The sequence below is a fragment of the Magallana gigas genome, chromosome 4, assembly GCF_963853765.1.
Source record: "Magallana gigas chromosome 4, xbMagGiga1.1, whole genome shotgun sequence".
Taxonomy (NCBI): domain Eukaryota; kingdom Metazoa; phylum Mollusca; class Bivalvia; order Ostreida; family Ostreidae; genus Magallana; species Magallana gigas.
In genome coordinates this window covers 22,684,368-22,712,096 of record NC_088856.1, presented here as the reverse complement: position 1 = coordinate 22,712,096, position 27,729 = coordinate 22,684,368, and the positions used below count along the sequence as shown (strand labels likewise).

Here is a 27,729-nt window from a genome sequence, read left to right as displayed (position 1 = left end):
TGATGTGGTTTTTTTTTTAAATCAAGGAAACAGTCTTTTGATGTAAAGACTAAGACTTGTTGTTCTTCTGAAGTCTGTTTCATAAGCTGTTTCCATATTTGCAAATTACCGGGGTATGCAAACTGACTTATCATTGTTATAAAAATGTCTTTTTTTTTAAAGGAGAAGTTTGACTTCATGATTGCTTAGCAAGTGAAAAGCTCTGATTTAGTGCACATTTTGAGAGAGACCTGTCTTTATTTTACCACTACATGTTCTACATATCTAGTTTCAAAACTCTATATACCTCATTCAGAAAAACAAATCTAATAATTTTTTCCCACTGTAAATCTGTTAATTTTTGTTTTTGTTGGGGGAGGGGGAGTTTATGGAAAGTTTGATTATGAACATTTTTTTTGGATAAGATTTGTGTCCGATATTTTGTGATTTGTGTGAACAATTTTTGATTTCAATGAGTTTTTTAAGCAGTTGTCATTCAAACTAAAGATAAAAGAAAGTAAAATAAGATGTATTTTAAGGAACTCATATAATTGAATGTCATGCATTTCCTAGAATAAAACTTTTTTATTTAAATAATAATAAGCATAATGATCACCATTCAAGTCGAACAAGAACATCTATATCACTGTCATTGTAGTAGCATTATAGTATTAAAACAAAATCTGGGCATCAAAGATTAAGATAACAAAAAAAAAATACCATGAAAAATTGGAAGTCTTGCATACTTTTGATTATGAAACTGAGACTAAGCTAGCCACATTTTGTACATGTGACATAAAGGCTTCAAGTACATGTGTACCGATGGGTGTCCGGCTGGAAAAAAGTGTTTATTGCCGAATTGTTGATTGATGTCTAGTGCGGAATTGTATCGCCTATAGAAAGAGAACTGTTGTTACTATTCCAGTGTTTCCTCTTATTTGTTACAAGTGGTTGCTATTAAATGTCTAGTTACCCAATTTAATGAAATTTTCTGTTGATTTTTGATAGATTTTTAGAAAAAAACACACAATCTTTATAATGTCATTCTATTATTATATAGTTGAATTGTACATACAGTGTATATTATATATTTTTTCATGCTTTAACATCTTTTTGTTTTATAGATGTCAGTACTTATACTAAATTATAAAGGAACTTGTGCTATTCATCATCGTAGATATCATGTGACATGCTGTAATCGAGTCACGTGACAGTTTAGATATTTTAAAGAATTACGCCATTTGACAGTTGTCTGACATCATAGATATTCTGACATTATGTCCAATTTTTTTTTCAAGATTTTTAGCACTTCAACATCATGAAGTTGAAGATTATATTGTTGTGAACGCATTTAAGAGGTCATTTGTTCACTGTTCTATCAGTATATTATGTTCGGCAAAGCACAAATAAATCTTTTCTTTTTTCACTTCATTGTTTTTATTTTCTTGAAAGATTGTATATGCCTGCAACGGCTTATAATTAAGGATTGTAATTAATTAGAAAACTGTGCAATCTTTACACACATGCTGCAGTATATGCATTGCATATGCTTGTACATGTATACATACACATGCACACATTATTTCTAAAGTTATCTGCTTAATTCATGGTTCCTGCTCCCTGCTCTTCTTGGGCCTGAGGGTGGAGATTAAACCAATTAAATTATTGCAATCTTTATAAACTTTTTCACTCCTGGAAATCAAACAGTTGAACTGTTGTCATGATTTTAATGAACATTGACTCCTCTATGAAATTCATGGCTTCAGGGATTATAGAGTTAATATAAGTTGGAGTTCATACATGTATAATCATATGGGTGCAAATGGACAAATTGTTTATCAAGCAATTAAAACTAGGTGCATGGCTATGAGGAAGGATTCCTCTTTCCAAATCGCAAAATTTCCACCAGAGTCAGGGTTCTTGTGCTGAAGGTTGGAGGGGAGTCTAATTATTATATTGTGATTGTGCATTATATCTTAAAAATGTTTGTATATTAATAAGACTAATAAACATAAAGTTTCTGTATACTAGTATTGATAAAACTAATTGATAAGCGAGATCTTTACCCTAGTTATGAAATGAATAGACCCAGGGACAGATGCTCTGGTGTTAGGACGTAGCTTAAGTAGTAATTATTGAATCAAACTAAGTGCATGTTTAGGATGAGAAAAGAGACCGCTTCCAAAATTAATGGCCCAAAGATCCTGACGTGACCATATTAATCGTATTAGGTGCATGGCTATGATGAAAAAAGAAGCCTCTTCATGATTTGTAAAATTCATGATCCCCAGGGGTCATGGGTTTTGGTACATGTATTGTTTTGGTGAATTAAGCTAAGGGGGTAGGGTTGACTTTTCGTAGTAAATGTGCAATAATTTAATTAAGAGTAATTTTTACCTTTGGACATCAAAACTGGCAATCTGCGTACATGGTTATAATAATGAACATGGTCGTTTGTACCAAATCTTCTTTTAATTTCAATATTTATTTGATTAGATGTACATGCACAATCAACATCATGACTTAAAATTGTAATTCACTTCATTTTAAATTGTATATATGTTCTCATCAACCACCCAAAAAAAAAATGGTCTGTATTTACTTCGGTAACTTAAAAAAATCATAAGCACATGTATACATAAAAGGTAAATGAAAACAAATGACGAGAATATTATCCATTTATGGCTGAAAGTGTGTTGGGATATTTTTCCCATTATAATCAACCTGAAGCGTTACTTTGATGACAAATTCCAGCGTTCAAAAAATGTTAATATTTTAGAGAAACTGAAAGCAGTGGCGTCGGAGGCAAATTGAAAGAAGAAGGGGCTAGACTTATCCAAAAGTTTGACAAGCAGAAAAAAGGTTATGATTAAGTCTGTGTTTGCCAAAAAGAAATAAAACAAAACAAAGCACCCCGGATCCGACGCCTGTGGCAAGTAGTTGAAACAGTTCATCATTCAAAGTAAAATGTTAAATAGTATTTTTCATATAAAGCAGTGTTGATTGACGTTAAAAAATGTCACCTCGTGCTAGTATTTATGTCACGGACTGGATTTTTGTGCGGCAACCACAGAGGAATCACCGGTTGTTTAGCGGACATTGACGCCCTTGATGCCGATTTCTTTTTAGCTCTGTTGTACTGAATCACAAGAACGGGTCTAGTGGCGTTCATTCTCCCGTGTCCTTTTACTTTCCGCTTCCATTTCCGAAAAACAGAAACCGGAAGACTCGAAATCCCGGGCCCTTCTTCTGGTTCCCTGCAACAGCGGCAACAACTAAAGCAACACGAGCAGCCACCATGGTAACCGCAACATCCTAGCAACGAGCAACATCCGTAATAATCGACACAACAGAGATCACATTTTCCGCCATATTCAAAACATCCTGGTTCGTTTCGAGAACTCCTTGGCGTTTGATTGGGTTTTTGACTCTCGTCATCATTTGGTCGAGATTTGACTCTTCTTGATCTCATTCTGTAATTAAAAGAAAACGTATTCAATATCAGTCGAGAGGTTTTTGCGAATCTATCCGTGAGGAAAAGGAATGAAAGACAAATGACAAAAATGCACGTTATTTTTCCCTTATTTGTTATACATATACGCAAAAGCAGTGCCTTATGTTGCTATACAATTATACAAATAGCATATATAAATTGCAAAAAATCCGTTTTAAAGTAGAAAATGAAGTAAACAATGAGCGCAACAGAAGGTATCTTTGACGTTACAAAAGTTGGAAATAGTTATCCGTAATTCTATTGCAATAACCTCATGATTACGCACAGAATTAACTTCCCCAAACATTCCAGCATATTTATCGCAGTTAAACTTGATTAATCATTCTTACCTGAAGCAGCGACGATAACAGTACACACACAGCAGCGTTAGTCCCGCTATCGTCAGGAGAGTGGCAAGACCGATTAGAAACCAAAACCAAACTGCAAATATGCACAAAGCTATTATATTTTTTACACTTTATTACGATATTAAAAATATGACGTACTGTTTTAAAATGTGAAGATTTGATTTGAATTCTATGCAATATATACCATTTCAGAGAGATTAAAAGTAACAACAGAATGCTGTCATGTGTAAAGCTCTGGATAACTGATCAAAATTGACGCTGTATTAGATTATATACAGAATACGTCAACTCTTACGCAGTATACATGTGTGTCACTAAACTCCGGGAGTTGACATAATAGCAGTTTTTAAATGTACATTTAACACAAATTCGTTACCTTGCGAATACAAAAAAAAATATATGAAATATATCTAATGGACAACTTACCATTCTTAATAAATGCTAATTCACAGTTGACATCAGTGGACCATGCTGTAGTTGGTGCTGTGGTTCCCTGAGCTACACCCGACCCCACCATAGAATACCCCGTGTCACACGCATACACTGCGGTACATGATGTTTTATCAAAGCTCAATACATGAGCATTCTCCCTGGCTGGTGGGTTTGGGCAAGACATCTTTAAAGAGTTTGATTTTCCATGAAATATAATTTAAAACCGGGTTTAAAATTCGACACAGGCTTGAAAAACACACATCACGCCAGTTTAGATCGAACGCTGTGACTTGTTTGCATTGTGATAAGTATACTGGGAATAAAACAAATCGCGGTGGGTGTATATAATGGAGAGAACTTTGGTAAACTAACCCTTGTTCCATAGCGGCTTTTGTTAAACCAATATGAATCACAACTATAAAATACAATACAAAAAGCCAGATATACAGTATTGACTTTTCATTGTAGGAATACATTTTTCATATTTGATTATACTTCTATGAACAGTTGAAATTCAAGGATCTTTCTGCCAACTTTTTACATGTTAAATGTTTAGATTTTGCTCATGACAATCTATTTCTTCTGTAAAATTATTGTACATCATTCAAGAAAAATTTTATAAATGTGTAAAGATGAATAAATAATGAAAACAAGCATTAAACTCCAGACGAATTCACCTCCACCCACCCCTCTTTATTACAAATCACTATAGCAAGATTATAAGAAGAAAACAAATCATGATTACTGATGAAGACCCGTCATTAATTATATGCTGTCAGATATATATTTTGATTTAATTCTCAGAAAAAGTTGATGATTTACCAAAGCATAAATATCAACCGGCAATGTCGGTTTGCCCGAAAACGTTAACTAGCAGTGGTTAGACACATGTTCTTGTTGATTTATTATAAATTGATATTGATGAGAGGACAGTCATTATTTGCCGATCGAGATAAGGGGGGGGGGGCTGTCAGTTTTAGAAATGGACACATTTGTATTCGTTCTCAATTGTATTGAATTAAAGTAAAACCATTGACTTTATGCAACACACCCCCTAGACCTTTTGGGTAATTCTTTGCTTTTGTTAATTTGAAGACCAAAAAGTGGTACGTAATTGACTGTACATAGGACGAGTAAAAATAAAATAAAACAAAATTAAAGGCCAGAATGGGATCGGTCAAATGTTTTATTTCAACATTATAGAACATTTTTACAAAGATCTCTGAATGCTCTCTAGCATTGCATCAATCTCCTCTGATATCTCGCGGTCCATATCCGCTTCGTCTGAAATGATATAATTAAAATTAAATGTGTTTAGAGGATTTTATCAAAGTAGCACCTGATGAAAAGTAACTTTGATATGCATATAAATATATATATATATATAGTACATGTACTTATAATGTTTGTGAACGTAAAAATGGTAAATATTTACCGTCTTTTCTCAGCCACTTAAAGCCTTCGAATACCACCATAACAAAAATGGTGAGTCCTATCATTTTGATATCTATCAACGAAAAAAGAAAACAGCATTTCATTAAATTAAAACAAAATAAACTCGTGATAAAAGACAAGCGTGTATTTGGTACGAGTAAAACATATATCAAGAATGAAGATATAATTAAGAACTTAGGTCTTTTCAACTAAAATTCAAACAATCCAAATTACATCTACTTACAGAACTCTATACTTCTTAGTAAACTTCTTGATGAAGCTGGCGATAGATACAATATTCCGCTTTAGGAACAATGTAAAACTGTAAACACCTTTACTCAGAAACTGCTGATAAGATATTATGACGTTATATGAATTGTGACGTCACAGCTGCTTCTGAATCATTTAGATGCTTGACTGTGTGTTAGACGCTTTTTTGTTTTGTATTTTTAAATTTACGTTTCCGATATGAAAAAAAATTGCCGCATCTGAGTTGGTAAACATTTTCAACTTTATGTACATATTATAATGTCTTCAGCCCAAAATGTAAATCAAGAAAATTGATATTATTCAACGCTCTATTTTTATTACTACAAATTAAGTCGGTTGTTTCGGTGCATAATTATTTTGTCAATTTTTAAAAAGTAATTTTTCTATCTGTAAAATTTGTTTTTATCAGTAAAATCTAAAGATTACAAATATATTTCTCTTTGTCCCTTTTATTATCTGAGTTTTAATATTTTTGCCTGTCACATATAAATGATTTTCCCCCCATTCTTTTTGCATGCTAAATATACGTTATTGGCATACCCCCCCCCCCCCCCCAACGTAGGTTTGTCATTTTCCTATTTTGATATCGTTTTTATAACAATGATACTGTACACAGGGAAAAATTCGCCCCATTTCATTTTCGCCCCTTTTGCCCTCGTTGCCAATAGGCTCATACTAAAACAAAACTGTGTCTGCATGGAAGAGTTCAACACGAGGCGTTTGATTCTATAATTATTAATCTTTGATTGTTGATTAGGCACAGACAATGACTTACCGTGAAACAGGTCACATTTGATTTGCTTGAGATGATACAGAGCTCAGTTATATGTAAGAGTCACAATAAAAAAAAGGAAAAACCAGGACATTTTCCAACGGATATTTAGATAAAATACTTTTCAATTCATTTTAAATCAAAAACATTTAGTATGTTACCATAAGTTTTTAATGTTCTTTAGTTGAAGATACGATGCACGTGGCAGTAGCATTTAAATTTATTTGATTTAAAAAGGACTCACGGTTTCTAATACTAGTAAATCATCGAGTACTCGACAATCGTTTGACTAAATCCTCCGATTTATGAACTAAGCCAACCGAGTAAAATTGACATCCCTAATAATAACATTGCTATTAATTTTCTGGACTTAAACACGCTTTTGCAATTTCGTTTTTGATGACTATGGAACTCAAACAAAAGCAGTACATGACAATAGTTTAATATCTTTGAATGAAAGAAACGTGTACATACAATAATTTAGACATAATAATAAAACATCACAAATAAATTAATGTACTTGTATTCAACATGAACAATTCACAGACTGGTTGTTTATTTAGTACTCGTGTTAATGGATCTCACAGGGTTGGAGTGGGGCAACCAGATAGCCACCATCTTTGCGTCTCGTCTTACTTTATCATAAACCTCGTCGTTGATTGGATCATTGGGTCTGTTTGAACGCCATTGTCGCCAAAGGTCTCTCCTTTTCCGCCTCGCTTTCATATTTGTCCGTTTTGAAAGAATACCCGTCCCTCGTTTTTGTCGTCTGCCCCTAGCGTTTTGAACATTGTTTCCTTGCACATGCGCATCGTCTGGTTCTCTGCAACACCGACAACACGTGAAAAGTCCACATCCACATACGCCACGATAACCACAACAACCAAAGAGTGAACAACATCCATAGTAATCTACGCAACCACAAACGTCGCAACTTCCGCCATAGTCAAAGCAACCGCCACAGCAGCCCGGCGGATAGTCTTCATTGTTGATGGGACCCACGCTCCTTACTCGATTTCTCCTTAAAACAAAATCCAGCAGAAATGCATTCAAACACTTTCTTTATTCTTAATGAAGATGCATAAATTATACGTGATACCACAACATAAACATCCACGATTTTAATTTTCCCACTCTCAAATAAATGCACGTCATTGATTTTATCAGTCAGGATATTATAACTCTGTGTTAGCCTCAATTTATTTCTAGGGTAAAAAGACAATGAATACAATTCTTCCCATTTCCTATATTTAGTCAATATAATACATACCAGCAACACTTTTTACAGCAGTAAACACATAGGGCCGAGATTACAGCAATAGCCACCAAAGAACCAACCGCTATCAGGAGCCAAAACCAAACTGAAAAAAAAACAAACACAAAACACTAAATTCTAAATATATCAATATTTCCCAATGCCGAATTTACACAATCCACGCGGTCTTTTACCCTCCTCATGCTTTACTAAATCCCAAGACATGGGTTCAGTGCTTGCATTCGTTCAGAGTTCCACCGCGAGTATTATTGAGATGTCAATGTATGTTAACCTTTCCTTTCTGATAATCTCTTTGTATTAATCAGTACCGACTAGATAAGCTACAAAGGAGCTTTTCATTTAACAGAGTGTCAAACCCGGCAACAAGTTGATTTGCCTTATTTATTTAGTGCGGTGGAAAACAACATTTAGATGTTATGTCTTGCAAATAAGGAATGAAACAAAGCGGAGATTGACTATTGTATTTTCATAGACTCTTTACTAATAAAAGTATATTTTGTAAATTTGAATTGTAACACAATTTACACACATTTAAAATAAACCATTAAACTAGAATTAAGGATGAAGACTATCGTTAAGGGCCTGCGAAATTTAAAAATAAATTGCCATTTAATAGGACTGTTGAAAACATAAAAACGCATTTGAATTCCAATATTTTTATCTAACCTAACAAATAAATACATTATATTTTATTTTTTTAAAAAGGTGTAATTAAACATAGAAATGAAAACACCTATATTGTAATTGTATGTTGTATTTCTAAAGAAAATGTGATAAAAAATCAACTAACAATTAAAAAATGAAAATACACATTTATTTTATAGTTTCACTCACCCTCGGGAATTTTTTCAGGACTACAGACTGTGTTTCCAAACCAAATATGAGATGTTTTATTGCAATAAAAGTTTGGCCCACCGGACAGGACATAGCCCGGGTTGCAGGTAAACCTAACCTTTGGCTGGGAACCAGTATCATCTATGTTGGTCACCGGGTAACCATTGGGAACTGGCGGGGGTATAGCGCAACTCATTCAGGGAAGACTCTTCGAAATGTCGGAAAATTTTCACTCCTAACTCTTATATACGCGCGAGGAAAAATAAAGTTTTGGACAGAGATTTCGTCTGATGATTCAGGGCATTTCCTTTGGGTCAAAACCGATTGACGAATGCTTAATTAAAGGTTAACTTCTCGGATACTGATAAAAAAGCAAAGCTATTTAATCAGGACTTAAGGTTTGGTCCTTTGATTAGGATTTAATCAAAATGTTTTTCTAGATTGGCAAGAGTATGGCTTGTTTGTTTGACTTCTAGTTAAGAAATCATGGGTTTATCAATAGGTAACTTTGTTCAAATACCTACTGTTAATTGAGTCACTGCCTTAGGGTTTTGAGTCCATCGTTGTTAAATTGCAGTTATCATTTAAGAACTTAAGATTTGATCAATAAGAGTATTCGAGAATGCTATATATTATGTAAACTTTTCGAGTATATACTTATAAGAAAAACATAAGTTTTTGCGTCATATCTTATGACTTTTATGGCGAAGTATCGAAAATTCATTATTAAAAAAAAAGGTTTATCTAGCGAAGAAAAATTACAACTGAGTTTATAACGTGAAAAACAAAATGAATCTAAAACTCAGAAGCAGGATTTTTTTTCTGTATTATAACGTTTAAATTCCAACGCTTCAAATCAAATCAAAATTATCCCATAAAATCATGCAAATTCCAGAGTAGTCACACATCAAAACATGTACATATTTTGAACAAATACAAATTGAAAAAAAAAGAAGAAACATTGAATTAAACTGTACCGTCTTTGATGTACCAAGGAATACACTCCGCATTTCCTGTCCAATGCGGATTCGCTCCACTTGTATCACAGGTGTAAGTCGGGTTGCCAGAGAGAGTATACCCGGGGTTACAGACGAAGGTGACGGTAGGAGGGGTACCACTGGCGGCGCCCGTGGGGTAGCCGTCAGGGATCGATGGCTGTCCAACACACGACATACCGGAGTCTCGGCAGAGATTGGAACTGGAAACGTCTATAGTCCAATACGAAGGGAGATAACATTTAATGTTTGTTATACATGTACAGTTAGTCAAGTTGGCCAAATGCAGAATAAAGTGATTTCTAATTTAGAATATCTTGAAAATGCGATTCAGTTCGAAGGGTTCTATTTTTGACAATTTGCAGTGAACAGCAAACGCGGATAAAAGCAAAAATATACCTGGAATTTGATGCTTATGAAAAAATATACATGTAACATAAGTGTCTACCTGGAATATTTGTCGATCAAATGCATGGTGAGTTTTGTAATGTGATTTCAGAGTAAGCAGAGATTAAAATGTGAGCGATATTTTTTTTTTTACTAATGAAATAACTTCTGCACGTCGAGTAATTATAGCAATAAGTAATTATTGTGAACAAGAATAAAAGTTAGAATCTAAAGTTTAGTTTAAAAAAAATTGCTTAATATAGTTCTGCGATATAGACATTCAATATTTTTTTTTTCGCCGACAAACCTTCTGTCCAACCATATGTACATATGTAAGTAGCCAACATAAAACTTTATTTATCTTAGGATTGATTAAATTTGTATATTTCCTCTGTATCCCAACAGAGGATTTTGAACTGCATTTTGAACTTTTGATTCGTCTTATTTTCAAGATAACATTGATAGCTAAGTCATACAGTGTATATATCTGTGGTCAGTTAAAAGCTTTTTACCTGCAAATGCAGGAGAAACTTATTATTAATGCTAGTAACAACAGAAAAATATCTGCGTATCAAATATATTTTAATCAATTTAAGCATTATTGCATGGCTTTCGTCACTTTTAATTTACCTGGAATTTGATGCTTATGAAAACTCTGAAAAATAAAACTAATCAAAAATACAATGTATTTGTATTTACAAACATTAAGACCATTTAGAAGTACAAATTTGAAATTTAAGTGTATCTGTCGTAATGTTGTTGTCAATCAAAACAAAGACGATAATTACAAATGAAAAGATCAGGTTAACGAGGAATCAGAGATTATTGTAATAATAACAGTTAACAACAAACGTATTGATCTCTTGTATCTTACTTATTAGATTTCCCTGCTATGTAAGTGTTATTTTACATTATTATACTTTCATGTTAAATACTGAAATCTGATTGGTTTAGACGCAGTTGATAATCCGTTTTGTTATACTTTCATGTTAAATACTGAAATCTGATTGGTTAAGACGCATTTCATAATCCATTCTATTACCCTCAGCGTTAGCAACACACTTAGCAACGGGTAACATTAAAAATTGTTACATGCGCGAAAATTATGCGCGTACGGTTCGCTGTAGAATTCACGTTATTCCTATATAAAAGCAGTAAAATTTTCTTAAAAATTAAGACATTCAGTATAACAAAATAAATAGTGCCTGTTTGGGAGGATAACAGTTGAAATTGACACCCCTCGAAAACATTGTCAACCTCTGCTTCGCGTCGGTTGACAACGGTTTTCTCGGGGTGTCAATTTCAACTGTTACCCTCCCAAACAGGCACTATTTATATACTATTACCCTCAGCGACGCAAAGCGGAGGTTGACAATGGTTTTCGAGGGGTGTCAGTTTCAACTGTTATCCTCTCAAACAGGCACTATTTATTTTATTATACTGAAGGTCTTAATATTAGAGAATTTTTATATTGCTTTTATATAGAAATGACGTGAAATCTACGGCGAACTGTACGCGCATAATTTACGCGCAAAGGTTAATCACACGGGTAGCATACACCACACGTTCGAGATAAATTTCATTAAAAAGATAATTTTGAAACCACTGCTTAAATACGACGATCATTAAAACAAGAAATACAACGGTAATATTTTAATAGTGGTCGCCAACTGATTCTAATAATGAGATACATCCATTACACCTATTGAAATAATAAGTAAAAAGGTAAATGCAGACTTTATAATGTTTAATTTACTTTTTGTCATGTCTTAAAGACTGGTATTTTATTGTCTCAAAGGTTTAATACTGAAAATGAAACATTTTGTGAATCTGAAAATTTTGAATTATGCCTCATTGATTGCCAGTAAATCTAATTTTGAATGGGATATAACCTAGTAACTCTTTTAAACATAAATTACATCGTGCGTGCATATACATGTTATACTAAGGAAATACGATCTTGTTGATTTTCTTTCATTTTAATGGTATATTTGAAATGACACATGTATATAAAGAGTAGCATCATACGGTACACTACAACCTTGTTGTGTATTGTGTGACTGTTTAAACTGTTTTTTTGAATGGTAAGTTTATATATAAAATAAACATACATTTTTCTTGCAGATTATTCCTTAAGAAAAATGTTCAATAATTAATTTCGACGACGTTCTTCAAGCAATGTTTTTGATTTTATTATGATAATTTGACAGGCATTGAGAGAGTGCGTGGTTGTCGGTCTTTCTCTTCTGTGTATGACTTTAGCTGAGAACAACGACAACAGTGCTTTTGTTAAAAGGCTCAGAAGCTACAAAAACACTTGTCGTGAAATAGGATGGGAACCAACCTGTGAAAGACGGACCGCTAATAGTAAGAATGAGAATTTTGATATTTTTGTGCGTAAATTTTGTTTGTTTGCACAAGGGTTCTATAAATAATTTATTGCAAGAAATTTTGATAATGAACTTGATTTTGACGTTTATTAAGTTTTAAAAATCGACACTAATGCATTCATTGCCGTTAAAAAAGGGATTTTTTGAAACATGAAGTTTAAAATGATAATTACTGAAAAATATTGCAATAACACAGTTTATTATAAACATTACACACAACCAAGGGAAAGGTAGTGGACTAATGCTTTTGCGATATGCTTTTAATATTCATTCATAAAAAATATTCAAGCCAACTGCCCTCTGACATTTCCTACATTTGGAGATGGTATAGATATGATCTTGAGAGATAGTAAAGTAAACTACTTTTGCATATCATGCCTCTTGGAAGCAAGTTAATTTTCTTAAGATTATGTCAACCTGCAAGACCATTTAGTCAACACGCATACATATACAAAAAAAATATGTTTCTAAGTTGGCTTATATTAAGAATGCCATTTAACATGAGTTTTGCATTATTTTCAAACAACCATCTGCTAACATGTCAGAACAGTTTTGTATCATGCTGACATGACATATCTATCTTTGTGGTTTTAAATTGTTATTATTTTTTTTATTTACATGCTCATGGCTTTAATAAATTGTTTACGATTAGCAAACTTCTAGCATTTGTAAATAGCATCGTACTTCAATGCTTAGCTTTCAGATGTAAAATATTATATATTTCTTTAGAAGGTAATAAACAAGCCATAAAAATAAATTAATATAGTCAAATATCAACATGTGAACAGGTTCTATATTTTATTAAGTCGTCTAGATTAGTTTTTTTTAAGGAATAACGCGAATTAGTTATGGATTTTTTCTAACAACATTTAAACAACATGCACACGGTCATTTTTTTTGGTTTTGTTCATTTACATTGAATACCGTACGTAGATTGAAAAATCTAAAGTTTTCATAGTATATTAATTGAAACTATGTTTTTCAGATTTTGTCTTTTATTTAACACTCTTTTTACTAATTTAATACGGCTTGCATTTAAGTTACTACTGTTGCCTTCCATGTTAGACTGAAGAATGCCATATCAAGTCTTTCACAGAACCAGATAATTAAGTATGACGATGCAATCACGAACATAGGTGAGGGGTATAACACAAATACTGGAAAATTCACGGCACCGATGGATGGGGTATATTCCTTTACTTGGACTTATTTGACAAAGCAAGGAGCAAAAGCTTATATTGGGGGGTTTATTGATGGCAAACAAGTCGTCTGGACGACCATTCATGACCAGACTGCCACTTGGGCAAGTACTACTGGTCACCTAGTCATGAAAATGAAGAAGGGCAGTCAATTTTGGACACCTAATACTTCAAAATATGCAACCTACATACACGACTACTATACTTTCCTGAGTGGATACAAGATTTCTGACGAATGATTTCACTTTTGTAAAAGTAAACATTGTTTTGTTTAAAATATTTCCATATCTTATAACAATGTAGAATATTTTCGTCAATAAAGAAATGTTGATACGTTTATGTTGTGTGGGTTTTTTGAAGAGTCTGCAAGTTCTCAAAATATGTCATCGTTGTATCTAGTAAAACCTCTTATGTGTCAATACGAGGGTCAATCAAAAGATACGAAGATTTTTGTCATAGCTACGTTACTTAACATCATATCATTACTAAATTTGGTAGACATAATTTAGCAATAGTTTCAAACAATTTGCAAGAAAAAACCCTAATGAATTTCTTAATTTCTAAGAATTATTTAGAATCTAATCCTGCAAAAATGAGGTCACGGCGCACGGTTAAAATTTGTTTAATGTCAACAATAAACCATATAATGTTGAAAGTAATATATCTATAAATTGGGCTTAAAATCAAATAATATTGAAACCTCAAATGAAGTATAGTCATGGTATTCTATGTTCAAAATAATGACGTGATATATTGTTTTGTCGTAACTAAAGACAGATAGTCCTTTAGAATTGACTAAAAACATCGACGTCGCCGGACGTCACGGCGCAACGAGAAGTTCAAACAAAATGGATTTAACTCAAGAAAAAGCAAATACAAGCTTTGAAAATGCTCAATGGTGCAAAAAATAAGTCAACAATTATTTTCAAGTTTGTATTTAAATGTAATGAATTTTGTAGGGGTGGTGGTAATTGTAATTTCTTTTACTCTGTCATATTGATCAATGTAATACTACATGTATCATATGTACATCACCAGTACACAATGTATGTAGAGACTCAAAGTAAACGTGCAGAGACTAGTATTTATCTTTCATCTTATAAAAAGGTTTTCGTTGATAGCCCTATCATTGTATTATCATTGTTTTGCATTAACAAAAACCATTAAACGAAACATATGTATATCGTAAGTCCTGAATAGCGGCTGTGGGCATTGTGTATGGACGTAATTAGATACATACCAAGTGAAGACTGATTCGCAATAATCCAAATAAATGAGGAATGGTCACGATTTTGACATTTTTAATGTGTACAATGCTTCAGTAAGGCATTGCTAATAATCAACCAAAATTTGAGTGCCAGTTTTTGAGTTATATGCGAGATGCAGAGAGCTAACAATTCTTTGTTATGTCATCAAGGCTCATGTTTTTTTTCGCAAATGCATCGTAGAAAATAAAGGATGGTAGAGGTTTGACCTTCCAATAATATATATTTACATTCATTGTATATTTCCCCTTAGGTTTGCATCGGAAATCTGCGACATACAAAATAAACAAAAAACAGACTGTGCTATAGCTTACAAAATATAGTTATTTAGTGATAAACAAGTAAAATTTTTCGTTATAAAATTATAAGAGCTATTTTTAAAATTGAAACCAAGTATACCCATTATGAAGTTTTATCAAATGAATTTAACATTGTAATAAAGAAATAAAATCAAAAGTACAAAATTATGACTGTACTGATGAATATATGTTATCATAATTATGAATGGACAACACCTTGCGTGTTTAAACTGTAGTTTTACAGCAGTTATTCTTGCGTCATTATCTCCCTTTACGCAGCTCTGCACACCACCACGTTGTTTGCTATAATTAAGCGCAATGGATACTTCTCTTTGTTTTATTCTTTTGTGCTTTTCTCTATGTTTTGCCTTATTATTGAGTACGTTTTATATTTAAACGTTTAATTCTCGAGCACAGTTTTACAAACATTTTTAGACATATTAGCTACATGTTTATCAACTATCCATTGTTTGTTTTGAACATATGTTATTGATTACTCAAAAGAATATGTTTAAAACAAGCAATGGAAAGGATGAAAACGTTAAAATGGTATCTATCCATTCCTTTAACTGATGCATGTGGATGTTGACACATCATCGATACCATATAAAATAACTGTCAGTATTGAATATCGAATTGAGCTTACAATTATGCCAATGTTGCCCTCACACGAAACATGTCCATGATGTTAACAAATAAATCTTGAGGATTTTTTAAATCACAGTTATCGATGAAACGGAAAAATCGTCCATTTTGATCAAGAATGTAGATACAATGGTTTTACCATCAAATGTCAGGAAACGACTTTCTCTGTCTGGTAGGTACCACTGGGTCAAAATGCTTGGTTCTTTTTTAAAATAGAAATAACCTGTTGACACCTAATACGGACAACTTTGGATTGATTTTCTTTAGTATTGTCCATAATAAGCAAATTTAAAACAGTCCAGTTAGTTTTATGTCATAGTCCTTACTCAAGAATAATGAACAGCTGAAGCTGTCCAATTGTCAATTAATTGATTTAGATGGTTCAAAACATATTTTTTAATCGTTTGTAACAGATATACTGTATTTATGTCTGTCAAATTGTATTGTAATCATTTATTGTTGAAATTGTCACCAGAAACCAATCATTTAAACTTTTCAAATCTTTTAACAACAATCACAAAATTTGATGTATGACTTCTACCTTCGTCTAGGTCCCGATATTGTACATAAAAATTAAAATTCCGAAGATATTAAAGCCGAAGATATTTTTAAAAATTCAATAAGGCTATATATTTATCAGACTTGTTTAGAAAAGCTACACAGGAGTAAAAATTATATGTTGTGAAAGTGTGTGCATATCTTTATTTTTCCTAAATATCAAGAAGCTTTACTCAACTGAGAAAATAAGCATGCTAGTGTGGATGGAGGGTTACAAAAGAATGCAACAGAGATGAACAACTGATCTAAGTTATAAACTTTAAGTCTGTTTAACCAAAAGAGAGATTACAACCAAACTGGAAATAAGAAAGACGGACGTTCGTGTTTAAAATTGAGAATATCATAGACGCTTACCTCATTTTAAAATTATATAAAAAATATATATAGCTAATTGGAATTGTTTCTTACTTTAGCACATATTTCAGCTTGTCTGTAAATATGTGACGTTATCAATGCAAGTTTTATTTACAATCCTAAAATTTTCCTAGTACTTATGTAATTAACTGCCTCAAAATCTTTCATTGTAATATTCGAAGCATTGTTGACTTTTCGGAAACATATTTTGTTTACGGTTGATAATCCGTTTTAAACGATTCCTTTTTTTTCTATTTTAATCAGCTTCAGTGAGGTCGGTAAAAGTTGATGAAGATAATGTTTTATTCCCTCCCAAACCCTACCCCTTTTGTTAATATCTTTTTGGCAAAAGTTCTGCTGGGTTTCATTTTTTTGTTCATTCCAGGCTACCAGACCATCGACACAGTGGTGAAGAATTCGTCACCCGACTTGGTTTGTGGAAAGAGTTGCGAAATCGTCACCTTCAATTCCCAAGTTTGGACTATGATTGTTTACGTTGAATGTTGTTTTGTTGAAAAGTTGTTGTTGGTTTGATATAACATAGACCCTCAATTCTTTAAAAAATATCAATTTATTAAAACATAGAGTTTATTAAGATTTAATAGCTGTCAGGTAAATATAAAGTTTATTGTTGTCATTGTGTTGGTAGCATGATTGCGATTTTACTCAGCATGCTACTTGCCCGTCAGGGACAACACATGGAAATGTTGTAGTTAGGGGCGAGCCAGTTGTTCGGCAGTCCCACTGTTGTATATAGGTTGCAATATAATGAGAACCACTGTAGTCAATTTACGCCATCACTTAATAAAATTTAAGCCTATTCTTACTGGTATTGTATTTTGTTATTTAGCACTTTCAGTAGTCTTTTGATGATATGATTTTACCAGATGATATACCGTACAAATGATTAAAGAACCCCGCAACAATGGGCCCTCCGGCTTGACCAAGATTTTTTTCTTCATATTTGGTATATAATGTGTTTGAATGTTTCTTAACTTATTTTTGAAAATTGGAATTTTAAAAAAAACAACCAGCAACTGGCAAAATCACAGATTGTTTTCTCACTTTTACTATTTTTTTCCATATGCACTTTATTTTCATTTTTGTTTAATTATCTATTATGTCAACTTGCATTTGCATATACATGTAGCTTTTTTGAAAGGGAGGGGATTTATAGTAAGTAGGATCTCTTTTCTATATTCTATGAAAGCCCATTGAGCTCATTTTAGTAGGTAAAATAATGGCAAAAAAAACCCAACAAACAAACAAACACAAAACTTTAATATAAATATTGTAATTTCATACAAGGACCCCATTCGAAGAACAATGATTGAAAACACTATATTTTAATTTGAAATAAATACTTATTATTCATTTTTTATCAAATCATCCAATTTAGGTTGATTTATCAAAACAAAATTATCTTTTATATACATGTATATAGATATAAAGAAATCCGATTAAACTTCATAAAACTGTTAGATGTTCCCAATTAAGTAGAGAAGGAGGTACGACATCACATCATTTATCTTTATATTGCTAAAGTTACAGGTTTTTTTCGGGAAAGTTTCGCGTTAAATCGCGATAAAAATATTATTTTTTACCTACGAAAATGAGCTCAATGTGCTTGCAAAAATGTTACTATAGTTTATATACTGTTTTATGTATATAATACACAATAAATAAGAATTTCAGATAAAAGTCTGTTTTGAAAAATTATCTATGAAGTTATGCTACGTCCCTTTTTATGTGTAGAACTTTTATTCAAATACACGCAGAATTGTCAACCAAATCTGTTAATGGTTCACAAATCAATATATATATATATATATATATATATATATATATATATATATATATATATATATATATATATATATATATATATATATATATATATATATATATAATGTTTACTACAAATCTGTCCGTGGTATAAAAATGTGTTATCTTAAACGCAAGTGCATGCATTTTTTTGTATATTTATAAATCAAAGGTGTCAGATCCCAGTCTGCTCGAGGCATGAGAACGCCCCTTAAAATTTCCATAATGATGTTTATTAGTCAACTCAGCCCGTTCTGGGACGTTCTCTCCATGAAACTTAAAATCGCGCTTTCGAATTCCAAATGGTCCATTTTATTATTCAACATTTTTGGATTAAACCAAAGATGCTATTGATTAGTCAACATGCGATCTAGGTTACCCCGTTCTGGAAAGTTCTTCCCATCAAAACTGAAATCACGCATACAAGAAACCAACTGACTCATTTGATTCATTCACCAGTTGTCATTTCTTAATTTCTTTTTATTCTCTAAATATGTTCCCAGTAAAAAAAATATATTCAATATTTACAAAAGTGTTTGATATTTATTGCAAGTATATACCTTGATGCGAACTCCAACTGACTTGAATTCGCCAAAGCGTGTTCACCGCCTTACTCTCATTTTACCAATTTCGCACTGGTTTATGGAAAATTAAAGATTTTTTTATATTTATTTCTCAGTAATTGCTTAATGGTAAAATTCAACGATATTTTACGGACATCGTCTCACAAATTTGAAATACCAGAGATGTCAGCAGATACACTGAACAGTAATGCAGGTATTTCGTAGTTAATTGGCGAACTGTGTTCATTAATGAGTATAGATAGTGGCTAACAGTCTATGATTTACCAAATATCGAATATTTACACGATTTCTATATTTTTAGGTCACCTAAGTCACTTCTTAAAAACTACAAGGCCAATAGTTACCATTTTTGTGAATTATCTATTTGGTAAGAGGAATCTAAATTGTAAAATTGATGGCCTTACCACCTCGGGGAGCCACAGGCGGGACCAAATATGCAAAACAAGCAACTATGCACAACAAATTAATTTCAAAATTCTGCTTTTCTACTACCACATATGTAGGAAAAACCCAAATGCATAGTTATATTTTCCATAAAGCCCTTAATTAAAGTTTTAAAATGGCCATACCCGGTATAGTAAAAATGTATTTAAACTTAGAAAAATCTACTTCTCTTCTTCCTCACATGTGGGAAAAAACTTCAAGCTTGGTTATGATGTCAATGAAGCCCTCTTCCAAATTTGTGAAATCCATGGTTCTAGGGTCAGGGGTTCAGGTCCTACGTTTGGCACTATATTGCCATATGGTAAAATTGTATTAAATCTTAAAAAATCTTCTTCTCTTCTTCTCTAATCCCACACATGTTGGGAAAATAACTATATGCAAGGTTATGATGTCCGTGAAACCTTTTACCAAAATTGTGAAATTTATGGTCCAAGGATCAGGGGTTCACAATTTTAACTTCATCTTGAAAACAACATGGCCAATTGTTGATCGTAAAGATTAAATTGAAAATTTGCTCAGTTTTAGGAAATTTACTTTAATATCCTGTGCATTGGATATTTGTAGAAAAAAACCTGTATGCATTCTGAGTGCATTATGAATGAAAATGTAAATATCACTAAAGAAAGACTTTTGAATTCCTATAGCTAATGGTCGTTCATGACCAAAAGTTTACAATTTTTGGCCCCTAAATTTCCTCTGATTCCTCTGACTCACGCAGCCCCCCACCCCCCCCCCCCCCACCCCCACACACACACTCACACAAACACACAAATGTTTATGAATTAATTCTTTTTAAACATCAAATAATAAGTAAGGCATCAGTCAGAGGAGTGTCGATATATAAGGGTTTTATTTTTAATGAGGCTTAAAATGCAAACATAAGACTTTGACATGTCAAACTAAGGACTATGGTACTCAGGCGACCGTCAAGGCCCATGTGCCTCTTGTTTACATATGAAAAGATACTTATAAAAAATATATATTTATAATTAAAAAAAACAGTAATAAAGAGACATGGTCACGATTTTTGTCAATATTTTCCCCGTTTTTAATGCTTACAATGCTTCAAAACAGGCATTTTTAATAGTCAACATAAGTTTGAATGTCAGCCGCCGTGTTTTAAACGAAATGAAAAGTTTGCAATTCTCTGTTATGTAAACAATGTACGTCATGGTTTTTTTTTTTTTAATGTTGAAGCAAAACCTACAGTTTTAGACCTAAAATGAAAATGAAAAACGTTAGGAATTGTTCATTTATGCTTAACAAGAATTAAAAGATAAAAAAAGAACTGTTACTGGTATATTAGACTAATGTAAACATAAACAGGACATGAACCTGGTCTGCTCGACAAAGAATAGTAAGCTCTGTATCTTGTTAATAACTCTACGGCTGTTACTCAAATTTTGGTTATTCAGAAGTAATGCATTTTTTAACATTGTAAACAATTAAAATAGAAAAAATTAATTTGACCAAAATCGTAACCATGCCTCATAAGGGGAAAAAAGATATATTTGTTGGCCCAGAACATAAATATTAATTTAAAATTTTCCTTTCGCTTTATAATCACGCAAGAGCATATATTGTAAAAATTACAGCATGTCATGCATCATGTAATCGCCAACTCTCAGAGAAACCCAAAAACTTCAATGATGAATGTCATTTGTATATTTTTTACGATGCTCTCTCTATTAATGCACATTTATTTCCACAGACATCGTTTAACTTTAAATTTCAATTTTCGTCTCAGTGCTTCGACACTGTAACTATTTTGACAGCAATTTCAATCATGTGACACTCAAATCAATTTCAAAAACAACTCGGTTTTAATTTACATGTGAAATTCTTGATGAGTTTTGACAACTTGCAAACTTGTAGATGATGAAATATACTGCCTGAAACCTTCCGTATGATCAACCATTTTTTTATTTTTTATTTTTCTCCGTTGTCATAATTTAAAAGTAGAACCTCTTTCCTGAGTCACTATGTCACTTCAAATGACATAAAAGATTAATAAAATTAATTTAATTTAATTTGTTTTTAGGGAGAATTCGTAAAAAAGAAAAAAAGAGAAAAGGAAATATTAAAAAAATTTATATGAGAAAATTTGAATAGAAAGCATCACACCAAACATTAAATACTATAAAAAAAACAAGAAAATATGGTGCACAACAAATTTAAGCCTCTCTGGTGCAACTGCCTTTGAGCGCTAAAAAAATAGTACGTAAACGCTTTTCCAATCATCAATATCTTTTTGATGCAAAACAATAACTCCAGTTCTTTTTTTAGATGTAGAAGTAGTCGTTTACGTGTCAGGGATGGCGTCGATTCTGTTTAATTACACAATTACACAAAATGGTAAATGGTGTGGGTTATCGGGTAGGTTCTGACTCACAATGAATTGATTACAATTTTAATTGCTTTTTAGTATCTCTAATAAGCACTTTAAAAATTGGCATCGTCATTTTTCTTTAGCGCCTCGACGTAAAAATGTAATCAAGCGTGGCGATCGTCACACTGGCATACATGATTGATCGTAATTTCTTTGATATCTGATTAGTGAATTTAAAGATAAACACAGTAAGACGATAGCTTGTTTTGCTTCGTTAATAAAAAGTTGTGTGAAATAGAATTGCCATTGATGATCGAAACTTACGGTAGCATTCGATTTCCCTCACTTAAAGTTTCGAGACTCTTTAAGTGTTATGAAAGAAATTTAATTCATTTTCCGATTACTCAAATTTGTTCGCCAACAAAATTTATACGTCATCGTCATAATTAAATAAAGAAGGTTTTTATTGCTATCTACTCAAAATTTAGACTAGAGTAAATGTATTATTCTCAACAACAAAAATCAAAGTCGATAATTCAGGTGCTTGAATGAACACAGAACTCAATTTGGACATAATCGAGCAAACAAGAACATCCTTTTTATTTAAAAAAAAAGGTGTGTGCACTAAAATTTAATTGCGCCAATGTACTGGCTTTTGTGATTGCGCTAAAATACGTAACTATGTGCAAGATTTTCTTGTTATACAATAGGTCATTTCTAAATAAATTTGACCATTCACGAAACAAGCACTACATACATAAATATCATCATTACATTAAAAATACTATTTATTAGGGGGGCAGGGTCACCATTTTGGTCAAAAATCACTTTTCCAATTTTAATATTTACAACGCTTCAGTAATGCATTCTGATGCAACCGAAGTTTGATTACCATTTGTTGAGTTATAAGCGAATTACAGAGCATAAAATTCTTTTCTATATAAACAAAGCGTTTGTGTACATTTTGAACGTTGAAGTGAAAATTCAAAAATGAATGTGTTAGACGTAAGAAACTGTTTATTAATGCTTAAAATGAATTTTAAAAAATTGGCAAATCACCCTGAAAAAGATTTTTTGCTGTTAAATTAAACCAATGTAAACAAAAACAGGACATAAACCATTACACGACAAAGAATTGTGAGTCCTGTATCTTGTTTATAACTCTCAAAATGACTCTTAATTTCGTTTGATCATTGGAAATGCATTTCTTAAGCATTGTAATTAATAAAAACAGAAAAAAAGAATTGACCAAAATCGTAACCATGTCCCTTTAACAAACTAAACATATCTGTATATTGTTTTCAAACATACAAAAATTGTTAGACTTGATATCCTAAACAAATTAAAGAAACAAAAGAAAAACAAAACCAAATGTACAAAATATAAACAATAGACTACTCATAAGGTCAAGATCAGGTCAATGTTTAAAGCGTGCCTCTTTTGGTTGTAGATCCATTATTTCAGTATAATTGATTTGATATATCTTTTTTCTAAGCACATTTTTCTGACGAAGATGTCAAAAGCTTTTTACATATCGTTTGCAAGTATGTGCACATTCTTAATATATTTTATACGTCATAAATAGAGAGATCTGTAACTGATTTTTTTCATAATTCATTTAAAAAGACAATACAAAATAAGAGTTTATCATCTTGTTTGTCTAAAAATGCTCAGGTATACCTTATTAACCAAGCTATTGTTATGAAGCATCATTAAAAATCATATCTCAAACAGAAACCTGTATGCTCCTGTCGTGACCTTGATCTTCCAGAAATGCAATATTTTATACTCTGAATTGTTCAAGTATTCGAAAAATACTATGCAAGCTCACAACAACACTTTTAGTTACGCAACTGTTAATTTAACATGTGAAGGTCAATTTCATGATTAACTCACCAACTCGTACATAAAAATGTGTCTCGTGAATTCTTGTTTAATAGACCAACTCACACTTTGCAAATAGCGGATTGAATTGTATCCCTTTCCGGGGTCAACATGAAGGTTAAATGAAAAAAAAACAGCTTCCTCCCTCGTGTGCTACCTAATACATGTACATGTAATTGGGCGTCATACTAAGGCAATCAATTTACATGACAGGAACGGATTTTGAATTACAAACGACCCAGTTACAATCTGCAAAGGCTATGCTTTGTTGCAAGTGCTACAGAAACTACCTAGCCAAGTCAGATGCCAAACTTTATTATCTCTACATTAGCAAAACACTTTAAATCACACCCACTCTAGATCTATTGCCAATTTCCTCAAAGCAAATTCGCTTCAGAGTAAAAGTATATATGAAAACTGCTGATAAACAGAACGGCGCCTATTTAAAATACACTTATTTTTGGTGCTTACATGTTGAATTTTAGTATCCCATATGCCGTACTAAGAAATCGAATATTGCTTAAATTTAAAAAAAAAATGCTTTGAGATAATGTCGCATGTCATTTAAGGACATCTTCTGTAACTGTTTACTTTGTTAGTAATCATAACAAAATAATGTAGCAGTATAGTTAAAATTAAACCTGTTATTTTGTTCTGTGCTTTTTGCTTGAAAAGGTATGGCGGTAAAGCAAGTCCACAATCTCTATCTACGTTTTAAATAATTAGCAATAATGTCAGCCACCGGGTCGTTGTTTACACTTCAAAGGCGATGTGTACATATCTTCACGTAGTTACAGTACATGCATTATGAAGAAAAATGAACGAACTCTACATTTTAAGCGGGAAATGCAGCGGGATCATTGGAGCGTCAAATTCATTATTCATACTTTGTTTAGGTATCTCGACGATACACAAAAGAATAATGTATAATATAGTTATCTTGATTTTAAACAATGCTTGTGCGTTACCCAATACAAGTTAATCTTTTAAATCTAAAACTTCTGGGTATTCGGTAACCAGTCTTCTGTCTACTTAGAGGGAAAGAATTCTAGAATACAGTCAATCTATTTCTTCTTTTTTTTGAAACACGAGTTGGCGAGACCCACTCGCTAAAAATATTACCAAGTTTTCTTTGATAGATCACATGAGCTTTTTGGAATACAATCATTAAAAAGACATGCTGGCTGTTCTTCTTATGAAGTTTGCAATCCTTTACAAACAAAAACTACCTAATAAAGCATTCAATTAATATTTTCAAAATATAGAACTGTTCATAGGAAGTTCAGACGTACGTGGGTTTGTATATACACAGTTAAGTTTTACATACAATACTGGACTTTCTTAACATTCTTTGTTCTGCTCGCAGCAACGACGAGGTTGTCTCTGCCGTCCGTACATAAAACCGACGGAACATCTAAATCGCAATTATCAATGTAACGGAGGAACTGTCCGTCTTTATCTAGGATGTGGATCCTGACAAAGATCGTGTCATAGACTGCTGTCAAGATTCGACTCTGGCTATCTGTAGCAATGCCGTAGGGATGAAAACCTCCCTCTGGAGGATTAGGTAGTGTGGTGTAGGTAAACCTGCTTTTCCCAGCCCGATTGACCACAACTACTGCTTGGGCTTTTTCGTCTGTAACGCATATATCTTGGTTTCTGTTCTCAGTAATGTATTTCATGCCACCAGGTGAGTAGAGTGGTTTTCCGCTTTCATCATACTGAATACTTTGTTTCTCTGTGGAGCCAATGTAACTCACAACTTTTGTTTGTTTACCATCATCGCTGTCCACGACAACCAGAAGCTCTCCAGAGGAGGTACAGCAGACACGGAGGGGTTTCCAGTTAACTAGTCTGATCAATGTTTCTACATTTTCATTTTTAACTATGTTAATAGTTCTATCTATGTAATCCGTATAAACTAATTCCCCATTCCTTGTCACCGCTATGTCCGATGGATGGTTTCCTGACCTAGTTTGGATCGACCTCAATATTCCCCCTTGAAGGCTGTAGAGTCTCAAGATGTTGTCCTGACCACATGTCCATATTTGCGCATCAGTCAGACACGCCACACCGCGTAATTCACCATCTCCATGCTTGGCGTTTATGTCTGTGATTATATTTGGTTCATCAATGAGCTTTCTATCTAAGGGAGAAGATTCATCATCTGGAGAATCCTTTATGTCGCCATGTTCCTCTTTATTAAAAGATAAAACAGACAGATATCCCAGCTGCTTTAAAATCTGTTTTTTGTTAGCCTCTAGAGGAGTGAAACTCGCTAGTGAAACCATGAGTTTTGGAGGCAATTTTCTGAATTCAGCATTCCTTGACCTGTAGGTAGAGACTATAGCGACATCATCAGAGTTTATCACAATCTCCAGATCAGCAATAGCCTGTTTGATTTTAGATATTGTGCGTGTGATTTCATCTTCCTGTTTGCTAAGGACATCTTCGCATTTAGAGTCCATTTCAAGAAAATCAGATTTCAATTCACTGATAATATCGTCTATTTCTCTATGCAATTTTTCTCCATGTTGTTCGATTGCTGATGTAAATTTTTGCGAGTTTTCTTTTAAACCAGCTTTCTGAATTGGGATGCCAGATGCAATCTTTTTATATTTAGGATAAATAGATTCCTTTAGTTCCTTTAAATCTCTCTGTAAAGGTTCTTTCAGTGTTTCTATAGTTTTCCACTTAATGTTAACTTGTATGTGGCCTAAATGTTCACCAGCATGTACACAGAGTGTACAAATAGGAATGTCACATTGTTCACAGAAAAGATAACATATATTTTGAAAATGTTTCTGACATATAGAAGTTGATCCTTTTTGTTCAATTTGCACCACTTTGTGTTCTTTGGAAACATCTGTGAAATGTTCCCCCACACATTTTTTACACAGATATATATCACAAATGTCACAGTGTAGAGGGGGATCCGTGGTCTCACAGAGATGACACTGTATTTTAGCCTCGGCACAATGCATTTGGTATATTTTATTTACATCTTTTTGGGATAGTTTTGAGTTTCTAAAAATTGATCATTTAACGATGATTAACAAGCATTGCAATAAATATTGTTTAATGAATCGTTAAATATATTATATATAATCTAAATTGTCAAAAGAGTTACCTGAAACTTTCTGTCGCATTCATATATTATTTATTTTTTTAAATTTAGATGTTTTAAATGGCCTGATCAAGTTTTCAATGGCGATTGATTTAATTGTTTTTGAAATAATTCTAAAAGACAAAATAGTTTTCACTACTTTAATGATAAATTTAACAACAAACCTTTGCGTTCCATCATGGCAATTTCGGAGTAAAATGTTCCTTTCCTTGGCTAGTCTTGTAAACACCTGACCTCATCCTGAGGTCGACGCAGAAAATATATAAGCGAAGTAAAACCGGATGCTATGGGGACAATTCAGCCTGCGCATGTGCTAGCCTGGTTCCTGTGCGTAACTGGTAGCTCTGGGAACCGGGCTAGCACACGTTTATCTAAATCGAGATCGGGATTCCATGCCATATGCACACGTACGTTCAAAGTTGTCGGTAAACAGTACAGAAACAAAGAATTCCTTTTAAAGAAATGATCAGCATGTGATATGAACTTCACTATTTTGAAATAAGTAAATAAGTTATGCCAAAACTACAAAAGGTATCAAATAGCATAATTTGCAACGTTTTGTTGTTTTCCGAATACACATGTAGCTT

At 32.7% G+C, this 27,729-nt stretch overlaps 2 protein-coding genes, 2 long non-coding RNA genes and 1 other non-coding gene across 5 annotated transcripts; 1 reads left to right on the top strand and 4 right to left on the bottom strand.

Annotated features, from left to right (window-relative positions):
• Positions 1 to 2,864: 2,864 nt before the first annotated feature.
• LOC105347123 (uncharacterized) lies at positions 2,865 to 4,584 on the bottom strand. Its single transcript, XM_011456029.4, has 3 exons — positions 4,267 to 4,584; positions 3,823 to 3,913; positions 2,865 to 3,452 (listed from the first exon to the last, which is right to left on the bottom strand). Exons 1-3 carry the CDS (start codon positions 4,454 to 4,456, stop codon positions 2,999 to 3,001), a joined length of 735 nt encoding a protein of 244 aa, XP_011454331.2. The 5' UTR covers positions 4,457 to 4,584; the 3' UTR covers positions 2,865 to 2,998.
• Positions 4,585 to 5,493: 909 nt separating this feature from the next.
• LOC105347122 (uncharacterized) lies at positions 5,494 to 6,107 on the bottom strand. Its single transcript, XR_903341.4, has 3 exons — positions 5,951 to 6,107; positions 5,708 to 5,779; positions 5,494 to 5,556 (listed from the first exon to the last, which is right to left on the bottom strand). It is a non-coding gene; the product is annotated as an uncharacterized lncRNA (long non-coding RNA).
• A 1,085-nt stretch (positions 6,108 to 7,192) lies between these two features.
• Positions 7,193 to 9,188, bottom strand: LOC105347121 (uncharacterized). Its single transcript, XR_010713665.1, has 3 exons — positions 8,859 to 9,188; positions 8,019 to 8,109; positions 7,193 to 7,769 (listed from the first exon to the last, which is right to left on the bottom strand). It is a non-coding gene; the product is annotated as an uncharacterized protein (transcript).
• A 3,101-nt stretch (positions 9,189 to 12,289) lies between these two features.
• LOC105330564 (uncharacterized) lies at positions 12,290 to 14,162 on the top strand. Its single transcript, XR_010713664.1, has 3 exons — positions 12,290 to 12,324; positions 12,451 to 12,607; positions 13,671 to 14,162. It is a non-coding gene; the product is annotated as an uncharacterized lncRNA (long non-coding RNA).
• A 7,716-nt stretch (positions 14,163 to 21,878) lies between these two features.
• On the bottom strand, positions 21,879 to 27,465 carry LOC136274560 (E3 ubiquitin-protein ligase TRIM71-like). Its single transcript, XM_066081644.1, has 2 exons — positions 27,307 to 27,465; positions 21,879 to 27,042 (listed from the first exon to the last, which is right to left on the bottom strand). Exon 2 carries the CDS (start codon positions 26,997 to 26,999, stop codon positions 25,335 to 25,337), a length of 1,665 nt encoding a protein of 554 aa, XP_065937716.1. The 5' UTR covers positions 27,000 to 27,042; positions 27,307 to 27,465; the 3' UTR covers positions 21,879 to 25,334.
• Between the last annotated feature and the right edge of the window lie 264 nt (positions 27,466 to 27,729).

What these genes read in the sequence shown, in the direction of transcription:
- LOC105347123 (XM_011456029.4), bottom strand. Translation starts at nt 4,456, where the DNA reads ATGTCTTGCCCAAACCCACCAGCCAGGGAGAATGCTCATGTATTGAGC. An exon ending in ATTAGCATTTATTAAGAATG is followed by an intron (nt 3,914 to 4,266) that starts GTAAGTTGTCCA and finishes GCATATTTGCAG; the next exon opens with TTTGGTTTTGGTTTCTAATC. An exon ending in TGTTATCGTCGCTGCTTCAG is followed by an intron (nt 3,453 to 3,822) that starts GTAAGAATGATT and finishes TTTTAATTACAG; the next exon opens with AATGAGATCAAGAAGAGTCA.
- LOC136274560 (XM_066081644.1), bottom strand. Translation starts at nt 26,999, where the DNA reads ATGCATTGTGCCGAGGCTAAAATACAGTGTCATCTCTGTGAGACCACG.